This window comes from Chaetomium strumarium (genome assembly GCF_033439665.1).
Source record: "Chaetomium strumarium strain CBS 333.67 chromosome Unknown B0T15scaffold_3, whole genome shotgun sequence".
NCBI classification, from domain to species: domain Eukaryota; kingdom Fungi; phylum Ascomycota; class Sordariomycetes; order Sordariales; family Chaetomiaceae; genus Chaetomium; species Chaetomium strumarium.
In genome coordinates this window covers 1,550,491-1,565,027 of record NW_026944431.1, presented here as the reverse complement: position 1 = coordinate 1,565,027, position 14,537 = coordinate 1,550,491, and the positions used below count along the sequence as shown (strand labels likewise).

Sequence of the window (14,537 nt, the reverse complement as noted above, 5' to 3'; positions counted from 1 at the left end):
TCTGTCTGCCTCTTCATGCATGGAGGCCTACAGAGGTGGGGAATCGTGTCTGCCTCCCATCCGACCAACGAAAGAAGCGGTTCAATATGGGCAAATCAGATGTTGGTGCGACCCAAGACGCGCCTGCCAGTTCTGTCGTCGCACAGCCCCCAATCCGCGGGAGTCTGAGAAGATTTGTTTCTGCGAGGTTCAATATACTAGTAACTTTACCTAAGGTATCTTCGGTGTATGTATGACTCTCAAGGAAACGGGTGACTAATGAGGGGAATGAGGTGAGAAAGAAGGGAAGTAAAAGTCAATAGAAACCAAGATAGAGAAGATGGAAAAGATGGGGACAGGGAGATAAATGTGAAGATAGTGCCGTATATCTTGATTAATCGCTATATGCAAGATATGGAGAAGCAGGCAGGTGCATTAGCACCCATTCACGTGCTCAGATTCCAGGAAGGAGCACTAAGACATCAAAGAACACATAAACATGTATTTTTACTAACTACCAGATACGTATTAAGCAGACCATTGAACCTTGACCTACTATTTCATAACAACATCCTGGTACGCATGATCTTCTAGTAAACCGGGCGCAGAGTCAGTTCGGCAGCGCGAGAAATGGGCTGATAGTACCTACCAGGTATGTACGCTCATCATTCGGGAAAGGCACGAGGAGATCGTTTGCGAATGATGAATTGGTTCCCTTTCCAAATGAGACCGACACTGCATCTCCGCTGGTGAAATATAAGGCTACTAACTGACCACACTCCGGTTGCAACAGGCAATCAGGGTCCGTGATTTTATCATCCGCTATTCCTATCATCAAGGCACGGATTCTTCTTGCCTCGCAGAATATTCCCACCCAACACACCGTTCCTCTGGGGACTGCGTGATGGGTCTTGGATGTTCTTGCTCTATTCCAAAACGTCACAAACTGAGGACCGACGACCCCTATATCATATATGATAGTATGACACCTCTCTGAATATACCCACGACTCATCCTGTGGCGCCGCGGCCACCTTGGGCCTAGTTCATCTGGAGTCGATGGGAGCATTGATCGCACCAACACTACGAGAGCGCTGCGTCATCTCGACGTAACCACGGCGGATACTGGTTCCGTCCTTCTACTATTCAACTAGTAGGTGTCTTCTGAGGCCTGACGAGCAAGGAGAAGTTAGAACGGAGCGACGAGATCGCAGGAATATGTACTACTACAGTTAGTGCGTTCGTGTTGGCAGAATGGGCGGAGAAATACAGGATTGGTGGGGAATTGGAGATGGGGAGTGCCAATCCGGATCCCCTGACGTATAAACATTAAAGGAGGCGCTAGGATCTCGGCATGGGGGTAGCATCAGATGGCGTGTACAATACTCCGTACATGGTGGAATGTATCGCGAGAGTTGTGGGGAAAGAACTTGAAACATCAAACAGACGAGCGGTACGCGAGCTTGGCGGTATCGGATACTTTCCACTGTGGATCGGAGGGCGATCATCGCCGCTGCACAGATTACATAGTGTACCGCTATACGGATACGCCGGTCAGTACGGATGCGCAATGCACCCTTTGACACTGGCGATCACCTGGTCTTGTAGGCGAACGCGGAGGGAGACAGCCGAATGGCGCTCAGGGATTCTCCGCCGGAGCAACCGGAGTAAGGGACAGAAGAAGAAGATGCCGTTGCGGAAACACGGTTATAGAATTCTATTTAACTAGACACTAGTTCACGACTTCCCCGTCCCTTAACCCTGCCCAACCGCTGACTTCACTTCTTCTTCACCATCATTATATTCGTACTTACTAGTAGTAGCCTCCAACTCCAAACACTCACTATGAAATTCTTTGCCTTCACTTCTCTTCTCGCCCTCGCGGCGGCCTCACCCACCCCGACTCTGCCAGAGGCAGGATCGCCCCGAGTGGCCAAGAGGGCAAGCATCACGGATGCGGCCAACATTGGATATGCCAGTCTCAATGGAGGGTAAGATACGAGAGAATGGCGAGTCGCTACAGACATGGCTTTTGCTGACTCGTGTCGGCGTCGGGTGCAGCACAAAGGGCGGTGCAGGCGGCACGACCACCACGGTTTCGACTCTTGCCCAGTTCACGGCCGCGGTCAACGAGAAGAACAGCGACCCGGCCGTTGTTGTGGTGAAGGGCGTTATCGAGGGGAACACCAAGGTTCGCGTCGGCAGCAACAAGTCCATCATTGGGGCCAGCCCTGGGTCGGGATTCAAGGGGATCGGCCTTCACTTCCGGCGCCAAAGCAATCTGATTGTGCGGAACATTGTCAGCTCGTTCGTGGTGGCTAAGAATGGCGACGGGCTGAAGATCGAGGTGCGATGAATGGCGATGCTGCCATGTTTTTGCTGCTTGAGACTGAGAGGACCACGACCGACTGACATCGTACCAGGAGAGCACCAACGTCTGGGTCGACCACTGCGAGTTCTTCTCGGACACGACGCACGACAAGGATTTCTACGACGGCCTGGTTGATTCCTCGCACGGATCCGACTTCATCACCATCTCCAAGTGAGCTTTAGTACCTTTCCTTACCTTGCCCATTAGTCAATTCCTGAATCCTGCCCCTTGCAAATTTGGCACCCTCTACTCACACGCACACTCCCCCCCCGCCTGCAGCACCTACTTCCACGACCATTTCAAGGCGTCCCTGGTCGGGCACAGCGACAACAACGCGGCCGACGACAAGGGCAAGCTCCACATCACCTACGCCAACAACGTGTGGAAGAACATCAACTCGCGCGCGCCCCTGCTGCGCTTCGGCACCGCGCACATCTTCAACTCGTACTTTGAGAACGGCAGCACGGCCATCAACACGCGCATGGGCGCCAACGCGCTGGTCGAGAGCAACGTCTTCAAGAACGTCGACTTCCCTGTCACCAGCCGCGACTCGAAGGAGGTTGGCTACGCGACCCTCAACGACAACGACCTCGGCGGCGGCACCAACGACGCGCCGGCCGGCAGCTTCTCGGCCAACTCGCTCGGCTACAAGTACACGCTGCTTGGATCGTCCAAGGTGGCCTCGACGGTTCCGGCGGAGGCTGGCGCTAAGCTGACTTTCTAATTGCGGAGAAGAAAGATTCTCACATTTTCTGGGTTGGCTGGTTTCGATCTGGAATTTAGGATGTGAGAGGTGGGCAATTGCAAGTGGCGGTTGAAGTTATCGACCTGTAGGCTGCAGCTCAGCTGCGAGGTTGGTGCCTTCTCCCCTCCGCTATTGCATAGTCGGGACAGTTTGATTCACGTAGGTACATACTTCGCTGGCAATCCAAATTGCATATCGTACATACAATGAGATGTTGCATTCCAGTTAGCATAACGTCGATACCACTTCTGTGTTTCGATGATCAAGGATTCCAGGGTTCCCCTCCAGGCTCCCTCTACACAACAACTTTGGTCCTTCATCAATCTCCCAGCCACTCCGGTCCCCTGCCCTCCCTCACTCCCGCAGCCGCAGCTTCACAATCAGCCCGGTCTGCCTCGCAAACCAACGGTTCGTCACCGTCCACTCCCTCTCGGGGTGCGCCAGCTCCATGTCGTAGCGATTCAGCAACGTCGCCACAAGCTTGTACACCTCGACCAAGGCCAGGTGCCTGCCGATGCAGACCCTCGACCCGCCGCCAAACGTCAGATCGGCCGCGTTCATCTTCTGCAGACGGACCCTATACTGCGCCTCGGTCTCCCCATCATCAGCCCTCAACCACCGCTCCGGGTGAAAGTCGTCCGCGTCCGGGCCCCACACGGCCCTGTTCCGCTGCACGACGTAGGCATTCATGCCCACGGCCGTGCCGGCAGGGACGCACGACGACCCGTCCGGCAGCGCCAGCCCGCCCTCGGGCACATACCGCTCCAGCAGCATGGCCACGGCCGGGTGGCAGCGCATGGCCTCGCGCACCACCGCCTCCAGATACGGCATCTGCCGCGCGGCGGCGTAGGGCGCCGGCCGAGCCGAGTCGAACCGGGCCGTGGCGGCGGCAGCAGCAGCAGCGCGCACCTCGGCCGCCAGTCGGCGGTACACGGTCTCGCGGTGCTTGAGCGTGAAGTACAGGACGGCGCGCAGCGTGATGGCCGTCGTGTCGGCGCCCGCGAGCACGTTGATGAGCAGGTACCCCAGCACGGCGTTGTCGTCGACCAGGTCCGGGTAGGTCGTCTTGCAGGCGAGGAAGTGCTGCAGGTAGTCCGACTTTGACCCTGACTCGGACTTTGACTCGGACTCGCACTCTGACATGTCTTTGCCTCTTCCTTGCGTCTGCGTCGTCGCCGCTATGCGGGAGGTGAGGGCTTCGAGGGCGATCCGCGTAGCGTTGGCCAGGTTGGGCGGGCCGATGCGCAGAACCGGGTTCTTGTCGAGCAGGTAGTCCAGCCAGGGGATCTGGCTGACGGCCGAGAAGTAGTTCAGCGTCTTGTCGGCAGCGGCGATGGTGCCGTCGAAGTCGTGCCCTGCATCCATGTACCCGTAGCGTCGGGAGAAGCTGGCGCTGCTGATAAAGTCCCAGGCGACTTTTGGGGGGTGGGGTTTCCGAACATTCGGAATTAGCGAGTGTGTTGGAAAGGGTTGCGCTGCGGGCTGGGGAGTTATGTTTATTTGGAGTCCTTACAGAAGGCGATCCACTCGCCGAGATCACATTCCTTGTTGGTGTTGGCGAACCGCCTGTCGAGGTGACCCAGCAGGTCGCTGATGACGGTGTCCATGTGCGGCTCGATGCCCAGCACATGGCTTAGGCTGTAGTACTTGACGACGGGCCGCTTCATGCGCGCATGCTCGGCCTGGTCGGTCATGCTGAAGACGGTGAAGGTTGTCTTGCCATTGACTATGGTGGAATTATTGTGATAAAACTCAGTCTGAGTGCTACGTGTTAGCTGACCGCCGGCGTCGTCTTCGAGTCCCGTCCCCTCCCTACCTTTCGCCATCTACCATCGGTGCCGTAGATGGTCTTGATCAGTTCCGGGTAGTCGAGATCCAGCGTGTTGGGCCCGATGCGAACGACGGGGCCGTATTTGTCGTGCAGCTCTTTGATGGTCAAGTGATAGCGGCCACTGAAGACTTGAGCCAGGCGCCACAAGTTGCTGTATCCTGATTTAAGGGGGCGGTTAGTAGAACGTCTGACGGACAATGACACGCGACGAGACTTCGGGGCAGTACCAGCAAGCAGTGGACCGGGGTACCTCCGCAACGGAGAGGTCGCCCATGAGATGGTAAACCATGCGAAGAGGGAGAGAGGGAAAACAAGAGCTGCGGCCAGCCACGACCAATGCGACCGGGTGAGTATCCAGAGCCCGTATCTGAAGGCGACCAGATGGTCGACGGCTTCTGCAGAAGATGCCATCACAACCGTGGTTCCTGGCAAGTATGTAGTAGTAGATACAGCAGATGTCACTCGGCAAGTGAAGCGAGCCCGTGTGAGCATCTCGAGTCGCGTCATCCGGGCGAGCGAGCTCTCGACGGCATACTATTTAATGTCTTCAACACCTCCGTGGGCCTGCACCCCCTTCCCCCCGACTCCCCGAGAGTTTCCTACCATGCGCGGCCCGTGGTGGGCGAGGTGCCATCCAGCCCGTGTCTGGTGCACGTTGCGAAACTCATATCCAATCGACGCATGATGGAAGGGGGAAAGGATCAGAGGGGGGCAATACCTGCAAGGTCATTCCAACCCAGCTATAGTAGCTACAATACGCGTTGTGTAAGTGTAACGCGTTGTGTAACGACGCTCTTTACTATGAAGGTGCCCATCGCACTAGAACCGTGCAGCACGCTTGACCACTAAACTGCTTTCGAGTGTGGTGTGTACCCCTCATCACGGTAGTTGAATTGACGAGTTGGGATGCTTTGACACCTCGTGGGAACCGGAGTTGCTAGGTACAATACAACACAGTGCTTCTTATTCCCCGCGCCGCAGCCGTCGACAACATCTGCTTCGGGCTATAGAAGGCGGACTCTTCCGTGCATAGAGACCATTCCCAGAGAAAAATATTTGGTACGCTATGAATTGCGAGGAGATAGGTAATAATGTCACAGCCATGACAGATAATAAGGCATGTTTCCAGTTGTACGAATGCGGAAAGTCTCTACAGTCAGTACGACCGCTCCCTCGGTCAGTACTGACGTTGTCCGTATGCCATACGGTCTGTACGAACATCCTCTCCGTCAACAACATATATTCTTTCCATCACACATACGTAAGTACCTGGTAGGTACATACCAATGTCTATGTCAGTGATTACAGAAATGCTTTCCCGTCTGGTACAGAGCATACGGGACGAGGCTGCAAGGTTGACGGTTCCTTATCGGGCCTGCATGAACATAGACTTCTGCATGGGAGCTGTGGATATAGAAAGAACCCTGCTGCGATAACCGTGACAGCCTCTTCCTTTCTGCTTGTGGTGGGACAAAAGCCTCATATGGGGAAGCAGGCGCCTGCATCCCGGCGCCCAATTCGTCCGAGGCTGGCTGGTCCTAATTAGCACTGTTCTGGCCGGCTGCTAGATTTTGGATCTGATAAAGCGTCGGCGTCTGGAAACAGGATCCTTTGGTTCACTACCTACCTTGAGATTAAGAATGCCCCTTGAATTATGGTCTGGTTCTGGACGTAGTCATGTCACTATTGCAGAGGGTAGTGACCATTTCTACAGAGTTTAAAATGGTACTGTCTTGCCACTCACCTACCTATCTAGTAGGTACCTAGTCTACTATATCTTCAAATAGATCTGTCCTTCATATATCACGTCGGCACAGCGAGCAAAAATGAAAGGCGAGACACAAGAAATAAATGAATGGCCGTCATTCTTTGGGCCCTACTGTCCGCCACGTGCTACGACTTTATGCATCTCCGTTCATACCATAGGAGGTACGGACCCGTATATTTAGGTGGATTTCAGTGGTGTAAGTGGCCGTATGCGACGTCAAATGCTCTCCAGTTCCGAGAAACTTATATCTATACAAGGCGTAAGTAGACTGGGGCATCAAGGCCCGGGCACGAGAAACCACTGATGGACATAACCGGCGCCACAGATTGGAGATCTCCTAAGGCGCAAGAGGGAAACTCTTGTCATCCGATGGCTGTCCCACATCAAGACGTGTCGAACTGCTAAAGATCTTTGTTGTCTTTATATTCAGTATGGCTTTCCAGCCCTCCCAACATATAAACCTTCCCTGGCTTAGCTGGGCACATCACCTTCATTACTCACTATTACACTTTTTTTTCTGCCTCTGCCTCTGACCTCTGCACACTGTAACAACACGCGACCGCGATGTCTGACAACTGAGAGGAGAGATGTTGACTGGGACACAAGGCATCTTTGCTCGTTCATCTTGAAACAGGAGACCGGCTTTGGTCCTGGGCCGTGTCGTGGTTAGTAACAGGAACGCTCGAATCGCACGGAGCGGGTTGCCTCGACTCGTTCTCACCTCCCACACCAGCTGCGAATTCAGGAAGTTGAGCAGTTCAAAGGTATCGTCTTCCTCCTCTCCCAGGGCCACCGAGGGCCCGTTGCGCTTGTAGAAGGGGAACTCAAAGTAGGGCGGGTAGAAGCCGGCATACTCCCAGTCGACGATTGCGGCGATCTTGAGCGTGGTCGGGTTGACAATGATGTTGTGCTGCGAGCAGTCGTTGTGGCAGAAGACATAGACCCTGCTCTCGGCGGGCCGCAGCTGGGACCAGTCCTCCCTCTCGGTCTCGCACAGCACGCGGTACGGGGGGATGACGATGCCCGAGGGCCCGCCCATGCGATGTGACCGGAGCTCCTTCAGCTTGGCGAGATGGCCCTCGAGCTCGGCGATGACCACGTCCTTCTGGTGCTCGGGCAGGTCGGCCATGTTGACGCCCTCGACGTACTCGGTGATGAGGTAGTAGGCGTCGTCGTCCTCGAAGTCGGCGAACAGCATGGGCACGGGGATCTCGGTGTACCGGCGGATGAAGCGCAGCGTGTCGGCCTCGTTCTTGAGCGACTCCTTGCGGAACCGCGGTATGTGGATCCCTTGGGGGCCGGGCAGGAACTCGCGCGGCCGCAGGCAGCGCTTAATGAAGGCATTGCCGCGGCGGTAGTACTTCCTGTCCGGTGTCGTCGCGAAGCAGCCTTCTTCCGAGGTAAGAGTCTGTAATGGAACTAGTGAGGGTTGTTGCGGGTGGGCGGCAGCCATGTCGAGGCGCGCGAGCTCGGATTGACTGGTGTCGCCGGAGCCGTGACGTCGCCGGTTGTCATCTGATAGTCAAGCAAGAGAATAACTTAAGGTAGGCGTGCCCGGCGCGTGCCAGGTGAGTGGATGGCGGCTAATCCCTTGCTATGTAAAACAAGAAGGGCGGGGGGGTGTGTTTGGGCGAGGCCGCGTGGGGTGGGAGAACAGGGAGGTCGGGCAGCTTCCGGCCTCCTCTGGCATGCCGCTCAACCGGTCCTGCAGGCCTGCGTTACAATAGTCGCACGAGAATTGCAGCGCTCATTCCGAGCCATTTCTGCACCGCTAAGCTGGTGGAATCGTGCCGTGGCGCGACTAGGCTGACTGGGGAAGCACAACAGCAGGTGGCTTGTGTGGGGGAACACGTCACTGTACGAGATCAAGCCTCAAGGTTGAGCACTGAGCTAGGCTAGACAGTCAGACAAACTTCTGACTTTGCTGCAATGGGCTTCTGGGATCTGCAATGCGTTTAGTACGCTGATGTCAGTCTTATTACCTACCTTAGGCTTCGGTCTCGAGGGTGTGACAATGTGCTCTTCTTTAGCCTAGGGGTGTATGTACGGTCCACGGATACCGGAGTAGTCAGTTTTGGCTCAAAGATTTAGCAAGCCATCCTGATGCCCACTCTTTTCCGTCCTTCTGAATGGAGCGCGGGACTGGGGAACGACAGCCGGCATCGCATGGTTCTTGCGGCTGGATCGATAAACGCACAGCTCCTCGAAAAAAAATGCCCTCTTTTTCGTCTAAGGTTTGGCCAATTTTATCCACTTGGTTTGGGGGTTCCTGCACGCACTTTGAATTCTTTTTCTTATCGGAATGCCGACTGAGCGGGGTACCTGCCAATGAGCTTCGGCCTCGTCTCGATGCTCTCTTGCCATTGGTGTCGCCCTGGCCGCGGAAGGTGGCCTCCAGCCTGGTCGTGCAGCACGACGCAGCACGGTAACGAGATCCCGAGTTACGCGCGAATAATCCTCTATGCATTCCGCAAGCTTTCGCGAGCTACCTTACCTAGGACAACATGGCATAGTATCCAGCACTCTCCTGTCCTGTTGCTCCGCCTTAGCACTGTCCTCGAGTCACCAGTCCTGCAAATATAAAGAACCCCTTGGCTGCTAGCCTGCTACCACCTTGAGGTCGCACAATCTGCCAAGGTACGAGTCTACGAGATAATGGATGTCTCAAAAATGCAGTACAGCCATGACGGAGGTCCAAGCCCTGTCTGGGCCTAGCAGAATCCGTCCAGTCCATACAGACCCCCGGCAGATACCGTATTCCGATTTGTGCAGACGGTAGCTGCTCCAGGTCCCCGATGTTCCTTCCGGATATCGGGTTATTCCTTAATTCCCGTGCGGGCTCCACAGCCGAGACACAGTGTAGATGTTCATCGCCGGCCCGGAGCGAGCAGAGCCGTTGGACCCTGGACCTGCCGGCCGGCCGGGCGTAGCACCGGAGGATAGGACCACGAAAGCCCTTAATCTCATTCTCTCGCCGGATGGGCCATGCTCTCTGCTGTCATTTTCCGTAAGACTCGATGGCGCCGAGGACCAGTAACCCGGGCCGAGCATCTGTGACTGGGTCCCTATTAGCAGTTTGTCAGATTCCGTCGTTCCTTCTTCATGCTTGTTTTGTTTGCGCGCGATCCAACTTGAAGGTATGTTTACTTCGTATTGTACAATCAATGGATGTTCTAGGGCTTGAAATATTTCTTGGCGGTCGAGTTGGACTGAGGTGCGAGGGGCCAGTTCTAGAACGGCGAAGCCATCTCGATCTCCGGTTCGCGAACCCGGTTGGCATACTTCGAATTGTCCTCGCTCTCTTCTATCTATCACCATTGTTTGTTACCAGGTTGTTCGCCGAGATGGCTAGATACCTTAGCAACACGAGGTATCCGTATTGCCATTCATCGATCCCCCTATTCTGTGTTGCCATGGCAACAGGTATCCACCCTACAGAATGTCAGAAATACATACGAAAAGGGGTAGGTAGCCTTTCCTAATCGTAGCAGCACCGGCAGTTTTCAGCGTTATGGCTCAAATACCTCGAGGCATACCATGCTTGGGGAAGCAAATGAAGCCGATGAGGTGGTTGACCGCATTTTTGCTTTAGCGCAAGACCCGGCAACAGAAGACCGAGCATAAACCAAAACAACCAAACTGCAGCGAATCCGCCAATCTTTGGGATATACTCGTAGATTTCTGATTGGCTGAGAAGTACGGTACGTATTCCGTACCTACGAATGATGTTCTGGTTCCAATTGATCAATTAATGTTGTCGTATACGCCTAAGGCCCTCTACGTCAGTGGTCGTGTGGCAATACATGTTTGTCAACACAGAAAGTCAACAACCTAACGAAAGGGGTACGGATGGACATACCACTGTGGGTAGACACACATTTTTGTTTTGACGGGCTAGAAAATCGTGACAACGGTTTTCACGTTAATTATGGCCAGGCAACTACCGTCTGATGAAATTCCCGCCAACGGTCTCACATATACCCCGATGGAAGTCCACGGAGGAGGATTAGCTGTATCTTCCACGTCCATTGAAGAGGGAAGAGTACTATATGTAACCCCAAGTTCAAGTTGGGTGCATGGTCTAGTGGTATGATTCTCGCCTCGCACGTGAGCGGTCCCCGGTTCGATCCCGGGTGCATCCATTTTTGCCTTTGTCCTTCTAATATTAAGTGGCAGTTGAATGTGTGCTCCGCAAAAGGAAACAACGAAAGAGGACGGACGTCTCTCCGTGGGTGCAGACACAGAAGTTTGAGAGACTGAAAATAGTGTCCGGCGACGTTTTGGTTTGAAAACCCACCGTCTGATCAAAAGTAAACACTGAAAAGGGGGGATGGAAAAGGGGGCATGGGAAAGGGGGGAATGAGTGCCTTGCTTCGGGTATAGACGCACATCTCTGATAGGCCAGAAGATGGTGTTCGACGAGAGTCCAACTGGGATGACGTCTAATGAAGGTTTCCTCTTGGGGAACATGTCCAAACCTTCATGCAAGTGGATTGGTCGGAGTAAGTACATACATGGTCACACGACCTCAATGAGACGGGCCACACGGTCGTTGATGGTGCGGAGTGGCGAGCAGTTACTGCGAGGCATCTTGCGAATCCGCAGCACGCAAAAAGTTTACTCACAGCAAAACCATGCTTAGAGACCTTGATACAGTTCCGGCGGTGATTGGTGGTGTGGGTGGTTGAAGGAAATATTACGAGCCTGCGCGCTCAAAGAGGTAAAGCGCCGTGTAAACAGCGTACCTGGGTATGGTCACAAGACTTTGACATGCATCAGAGGGTGTTGGTGCGGCGGGCTTGGGAGGCAAATGTTGCGATGTAAACATTCGAAAATGGTAAAGCGCCGCGTGGTCAAGCGTAATCGTTCGGTGTCGTGGGATGGGCTCTGGCCGATGACATGCTCTGTCCAAGAGTATATATTGAGGCATTCCCTCCCCAGACCCCCCAGACCTCTTCTCTTCCCTTTCCTCACCATAGACAGATTCTTGGGTTTTCGTAAGTCTGCACTCGCCTCCCTCTCTTTTGTTCCCCTGGTAGCCTTGTCTGCCGCCTCAGGCCTCCCCTGCCTCGCCTTCGCGGCGGTCGTCGTCGGTTTTCTCCCCGCGACTCTCTTCCCGGCCTTACTCTTCCTCTCCCTCATCGCCGTCTTCCCCTCTGCCCATCCGCCCACCCCCAGCCCGGCTACCCTTCGCATATGTCCGACAGTGTTGCTAACATGAAGCAGACGAAAAAAAGAAAAAAGAAAAGTCATGACGACCTTCTCGGTTTTTGCGGCCTTGGTGGCCTTCGCTCTCCTCGCGCTTTCGCGCGCTGCTGTCGCCTCTGTCGCTGCCGCGGGGCCGGTCTTCTCTCGTGCCGCCTCGTTGGTTCGGACCCGTGTCGTCGTGGTCTGTCTCTCCGTCGCCGCCGTCTTCCCCCCGGCCGCCCTCGCCGCCCAGTGGAGCCCGGACCTCTGCGTCCCTCCCAAAGGCGTCGGTTCGTCTTCCGGGGGCCGCCCCTTCACCATCCTCGGTGAAGAGGGCGCGACCGTGTCCATGTTGCGGGTCTACCGCAACAATGGGCGGGTCGGGTACCTTCGGGGACTCGTCGTCGGTTTCTCGGACGGTCTGGAGGTCCGCGCTGGGGTCCGGAAGGACCAGTTTTTGGACTTGGTCTTTGCCGAGGGCGAGACCATCACGGGGGCAACCCTGTGGAAGGTCGGGAACTCGTCTTCGGTTCGCGTCGCCCGCCTCGACATCACCACGACGCTCCGCTCGTGGGGCTTCGGGGTCGACAACACGGCCTCGTTGTCGGCGACCGCTGTGGATGTCGGTTCGGGCGTCTTGGTCGGCTTCCAGGGCCGCGCGGGGGACGATCTCGACCAGATCGCCCCCATCTTCCTCAAGCGCATGTCGTCGTCATACGTCGACGACATCGTGTTCGAGGACTTTGGGCGGCAGGACGGGCTCCAGCTCGTGACCCTGCGGGAGGGCTCGGCCATATGGAACGGGAGCGATTACTCCTGGACCTTCTCGGGCTCCCAGGGAGTAGAGCGGGAGACGTCGTTCGTGCTCGGGACGTCCATGTCCCTCAACATCGGGACGACGTTCAAGGCCACTGTCCCCTTCCTGGAGTCGGGCATCTTGGTCGGCTGGACTGGCGGGACCACCCAGTCCTGGGGCGAGACGGTCAAACGCACCGAGTCGCTGGGATGGTCAACGACCATCGCGCTGTCCGAGTCCAACCCGGGCGTATTCTGCACGGCTCGCGTCTGGGAGGGGCGCCTGAACGTCCGCTGGACTGGGCGTCAGACCATCATCGCCGAAGGCCGCACGTCGACGACTGCCGTGCACGGCATGATGAAGACGGTCGCCTACGGCAAGGTGGAGACTGTCTGCCGCCCGCTCGCCGTGCCCGCTCCGCTGTCCGCCAAAGTCGGCAAGCGATTCGTGGCCTGAGTGTTCTTTTCCCTCGCCCCGGCATGCTCCTCTCTCGGCCTTGTCTCTTGGCCGCCTCTCTCTTCCGGGTCCTGGTTGATGGTGGTCTTGGTTGGTTCTGGTCTTGGTTCCTGTTGGATTGGTCGGGTCCGGTCTGGTTTACTTCTGGTTTGGTTTGGATCTGGTTTTGGTCGGTTTTGGTTCATCTTTTATTGGGGCTAGTTATTCAATGAGGTAGTAAATCCAACCACGATACTACTCAGTTTGTTCCCAAGCTGTTGCTGGGGCGATGCTTCCCTCGGTTCCCTCTAGCGAATTCAAACATGATACCCTCCAGTCTCCAATTCATTTCCAAGTTGTTGCTGTCGTGGCGTGCTCCTTGTGATCTTGCCGTTCCTCGCTTGCCGGTCCTCTCCTGCTCCGAGGCGGCACCCGTAACCCTTCTTTCGTTTTCCGACAATTGATGCTGCCGCTGTTATTGGAGAGTAATGTTCTTGCAATCAATCATGATCGATGGGTCCTTAGTCTCATCGTTTTACTCTGGGCTGCGCCTCGGGCAATCTAAAACTCTTTAATCTTCTAGGCTGTCATTGCGTGGTGACTGTGGAATCGTGGGTGTCTGTCTTCTAGCGCGGAAGATCCACGGTTGAAGTTCAGGTATGAGGACCTTACTACCTAGGCTGCAGGCACTGGCAAGTTACACTCAGTGACTCAGCTGCTAACACTCGTCGTAAGAAGCTTGAATGAAGAAAACATCAATATATTTGGTTTAGCTATCCTATATGTGGGTCCCGTGGTTGGTAGTTTTACCTATCGCCTATGTATGTGGGATGAATGGATTGGTGATGCATGTCGTGGTGTTGTGAAACTTCCGAGTCCACTGGGCATTGTTTGTAAGAACAGAAGGCTCCACCCCAGGCCACCGTGGCTGGCTAGTGGCTAGTACTGTGTAGCTTGTTGCTCAATATGGCTACGGCAGGGGTGAGAGGACATGCATTACATAAGCGCGTGGCACATTATTCGCTAGCTTATGTAGACACCCATCGTGGGTTTGATCCTGGGCATCATCAACCAATTCAAAGTCATTCAGAGGGATCCGATGCACTTCCAACAATCCGCTGCCGACAGCCAGGATCGAACTGACGACCTCATCATTACCACCTTTAATCGTCTGCAGGCCAGGGAAGCCCTAACCCTCACAGCATGTATGATACCGTGACACGTACTAGTATACTACCTCAGTACTGAAAATCCGCCAACTTTGTCCCTTGTTTCAAATGCTTGGCTCGTGTCTGTGGCTTCACAACATGTGGGTTTCACGCGGGGTCAAATCCCGCATTTACGTCATTCCCCGGAGTACAACCAGACCCTCGTTTACACTAGACACCTAACCAGCGGATGTTGGGCAGCTTGGGCACTTGGCAGC

General features: G+C 55.1%; 5 protein-coding genes and 1 non-coding gene across 6 annotated transcripts; 4 read left to right on the top strand and 2 right to left on the bottom strand.

Annotated features, from left to right (window-relative positions):
- The first annotated feature begins 1,655 nt into the window (after positions 1-1,655).
- On the top strand, positions 1,656-3,187 carry B0T15DRAFT_151966 (pectin lyase fold/virulence factor). Its single transcript, XM_062862007.1, has 4 exons — positions 1,656-1,969; positions 2,040-2,325; positions 2,402-2,520; positions 2,629-3,187. Exons 1-4 carry the CDS (start codon positions 1,824-1,826, stop codon positions 3,071-3,073), a joined length of 996 nt encoding a protein of 331 aa, XP_062722540.1. The 5' UTR covers positions 1,656-1,823; the 3' UTR covers positions 3,074-3,187.
- Positions 3,188-3,448: 261 nt separating this feature from the next.
- Positions 3,449-5,471, bottom strand: B0T15DRAFT_573688 (cytochrome P450; the record flags this gene model as incomplete). Its single annotated transcript, XM_062870935.1, has 4 exons — positions 5,153-5,471; positions 4,911-5,083; positions 4,608-4,851; positions 3,449-4,569 (listed from the first exon to the last, which is right to left on the bottom strand). The coding sequence occupies exons 1-4, from the start codon at positions 5,430-5,432 to the stop codon at positions 3,449-3,451; spliced, it is 1,818 nt and encodes a 605-aa protein (XP_062722539.1). The 5' UTR covers positions 5,433-5,471.
- A 1,106-nt stretch (positions 5,472-6,577) lies between these two features.
- B0T15DRAFT_566430 (kinase-like domain-containing protein) lies at positions 6,578-8,940 on the bottom strand (the record flags this gene model as incomplete). Its single annotated transcript, XM_062870696.1, has 3 exons — positions 8,427-8,940; positions 7,422-8,085; positions 6,578-6,608 (listed from the first exon to the last, which is right to left on the bottom strand). Exons 1-3 carry the CDS (start codon positions 8,452-8,454, stop codon positions 6,578-6,580), a joined length of 723 nt encoding a protein of 240 aa, XP_062722538.1. The 5' UTR covers positions 8,455-8,940.
- A 1,823-nt stretch (positions 8,941-10,763) lies between these two features.
- Positions 10,764-10,835, top strand: B0T15DRAFT_t103. Its single transcript has one exon. It is a non-coding gene; the product is annotated as a tRNA-Ala (tRNA).
- A 1,049-nt stretch (positions 10,836-11,884) lies between these two features.
- Positions 11,885-13,132, top strand: B0T15DRAFT_431602 (uncharacterized protein; the record flags this gene model as incomplete). Its single annotated transcript, XM_062865738.1, has 1 exon — positions 11,885-13,132. Exon 1 carries the CDS (start codon positions 11,945-11,947, stop codon positions 13,130-13,132), a length of 1,188 nt encoding a protein of 395 aa, XP_062722537.1. The 5' UTR covers positions 11,885-11,944.
- B0T15DRAFT_528173 (uncharacterized protein) lies at positions 13,127-13,370 on the top strand. The gene has a single exon (XM_062869022.1). The coding sequence runs from the start codon at positions 13,156-13,158 to the stop codon at positions 13,342-13,344; it is 189 nt and encodes a 62-aa protein (XP_062722536.1). The 5' UTR covers positions 13,127-13,155; the 3' UTR covers positions 13,345-13,370.
- Positions 13,371-14,537: the final 1,167 nt, after the last annotated feature.

What these genes read in the sequence shown, in the direction of transcription:
- B0T15DRAFT_528173 (XM_062869022.1), top strand. Translation starts at nt 13,156, where the DNA reads ATGCTCCTCTCTCGGCCTTGTCTCTTGGCCGCCTCTCTCTTCCGGGTC.
- B0T15DRAFT_151966 (XM_062862007.1), top strand. Translation starts at nt 1,824, where the DNA reads ATGAAATTCTTTGCCTTCACTTCTCTTCTCGCCCTCGCGGCGGCCTCA. An exon ending in TATGCCAGTCTCAATGGAGG is followed by an intron (nt 1,970 to 2,039) that starts GTAAGATACGAG and finishes CGTCGGGTGCAG; the next exon opens with CACAAAGGGCGGTGCAGGCG. An exon ending in GCGACGGGCTGAAGATCGAG is followed by an intron (nt 2,326 to 2,401) that starts GTGCGATGAATG and finishes ACATCGTACCAG; the next exon opens with GAGAGCACCAACGTCTGGGT.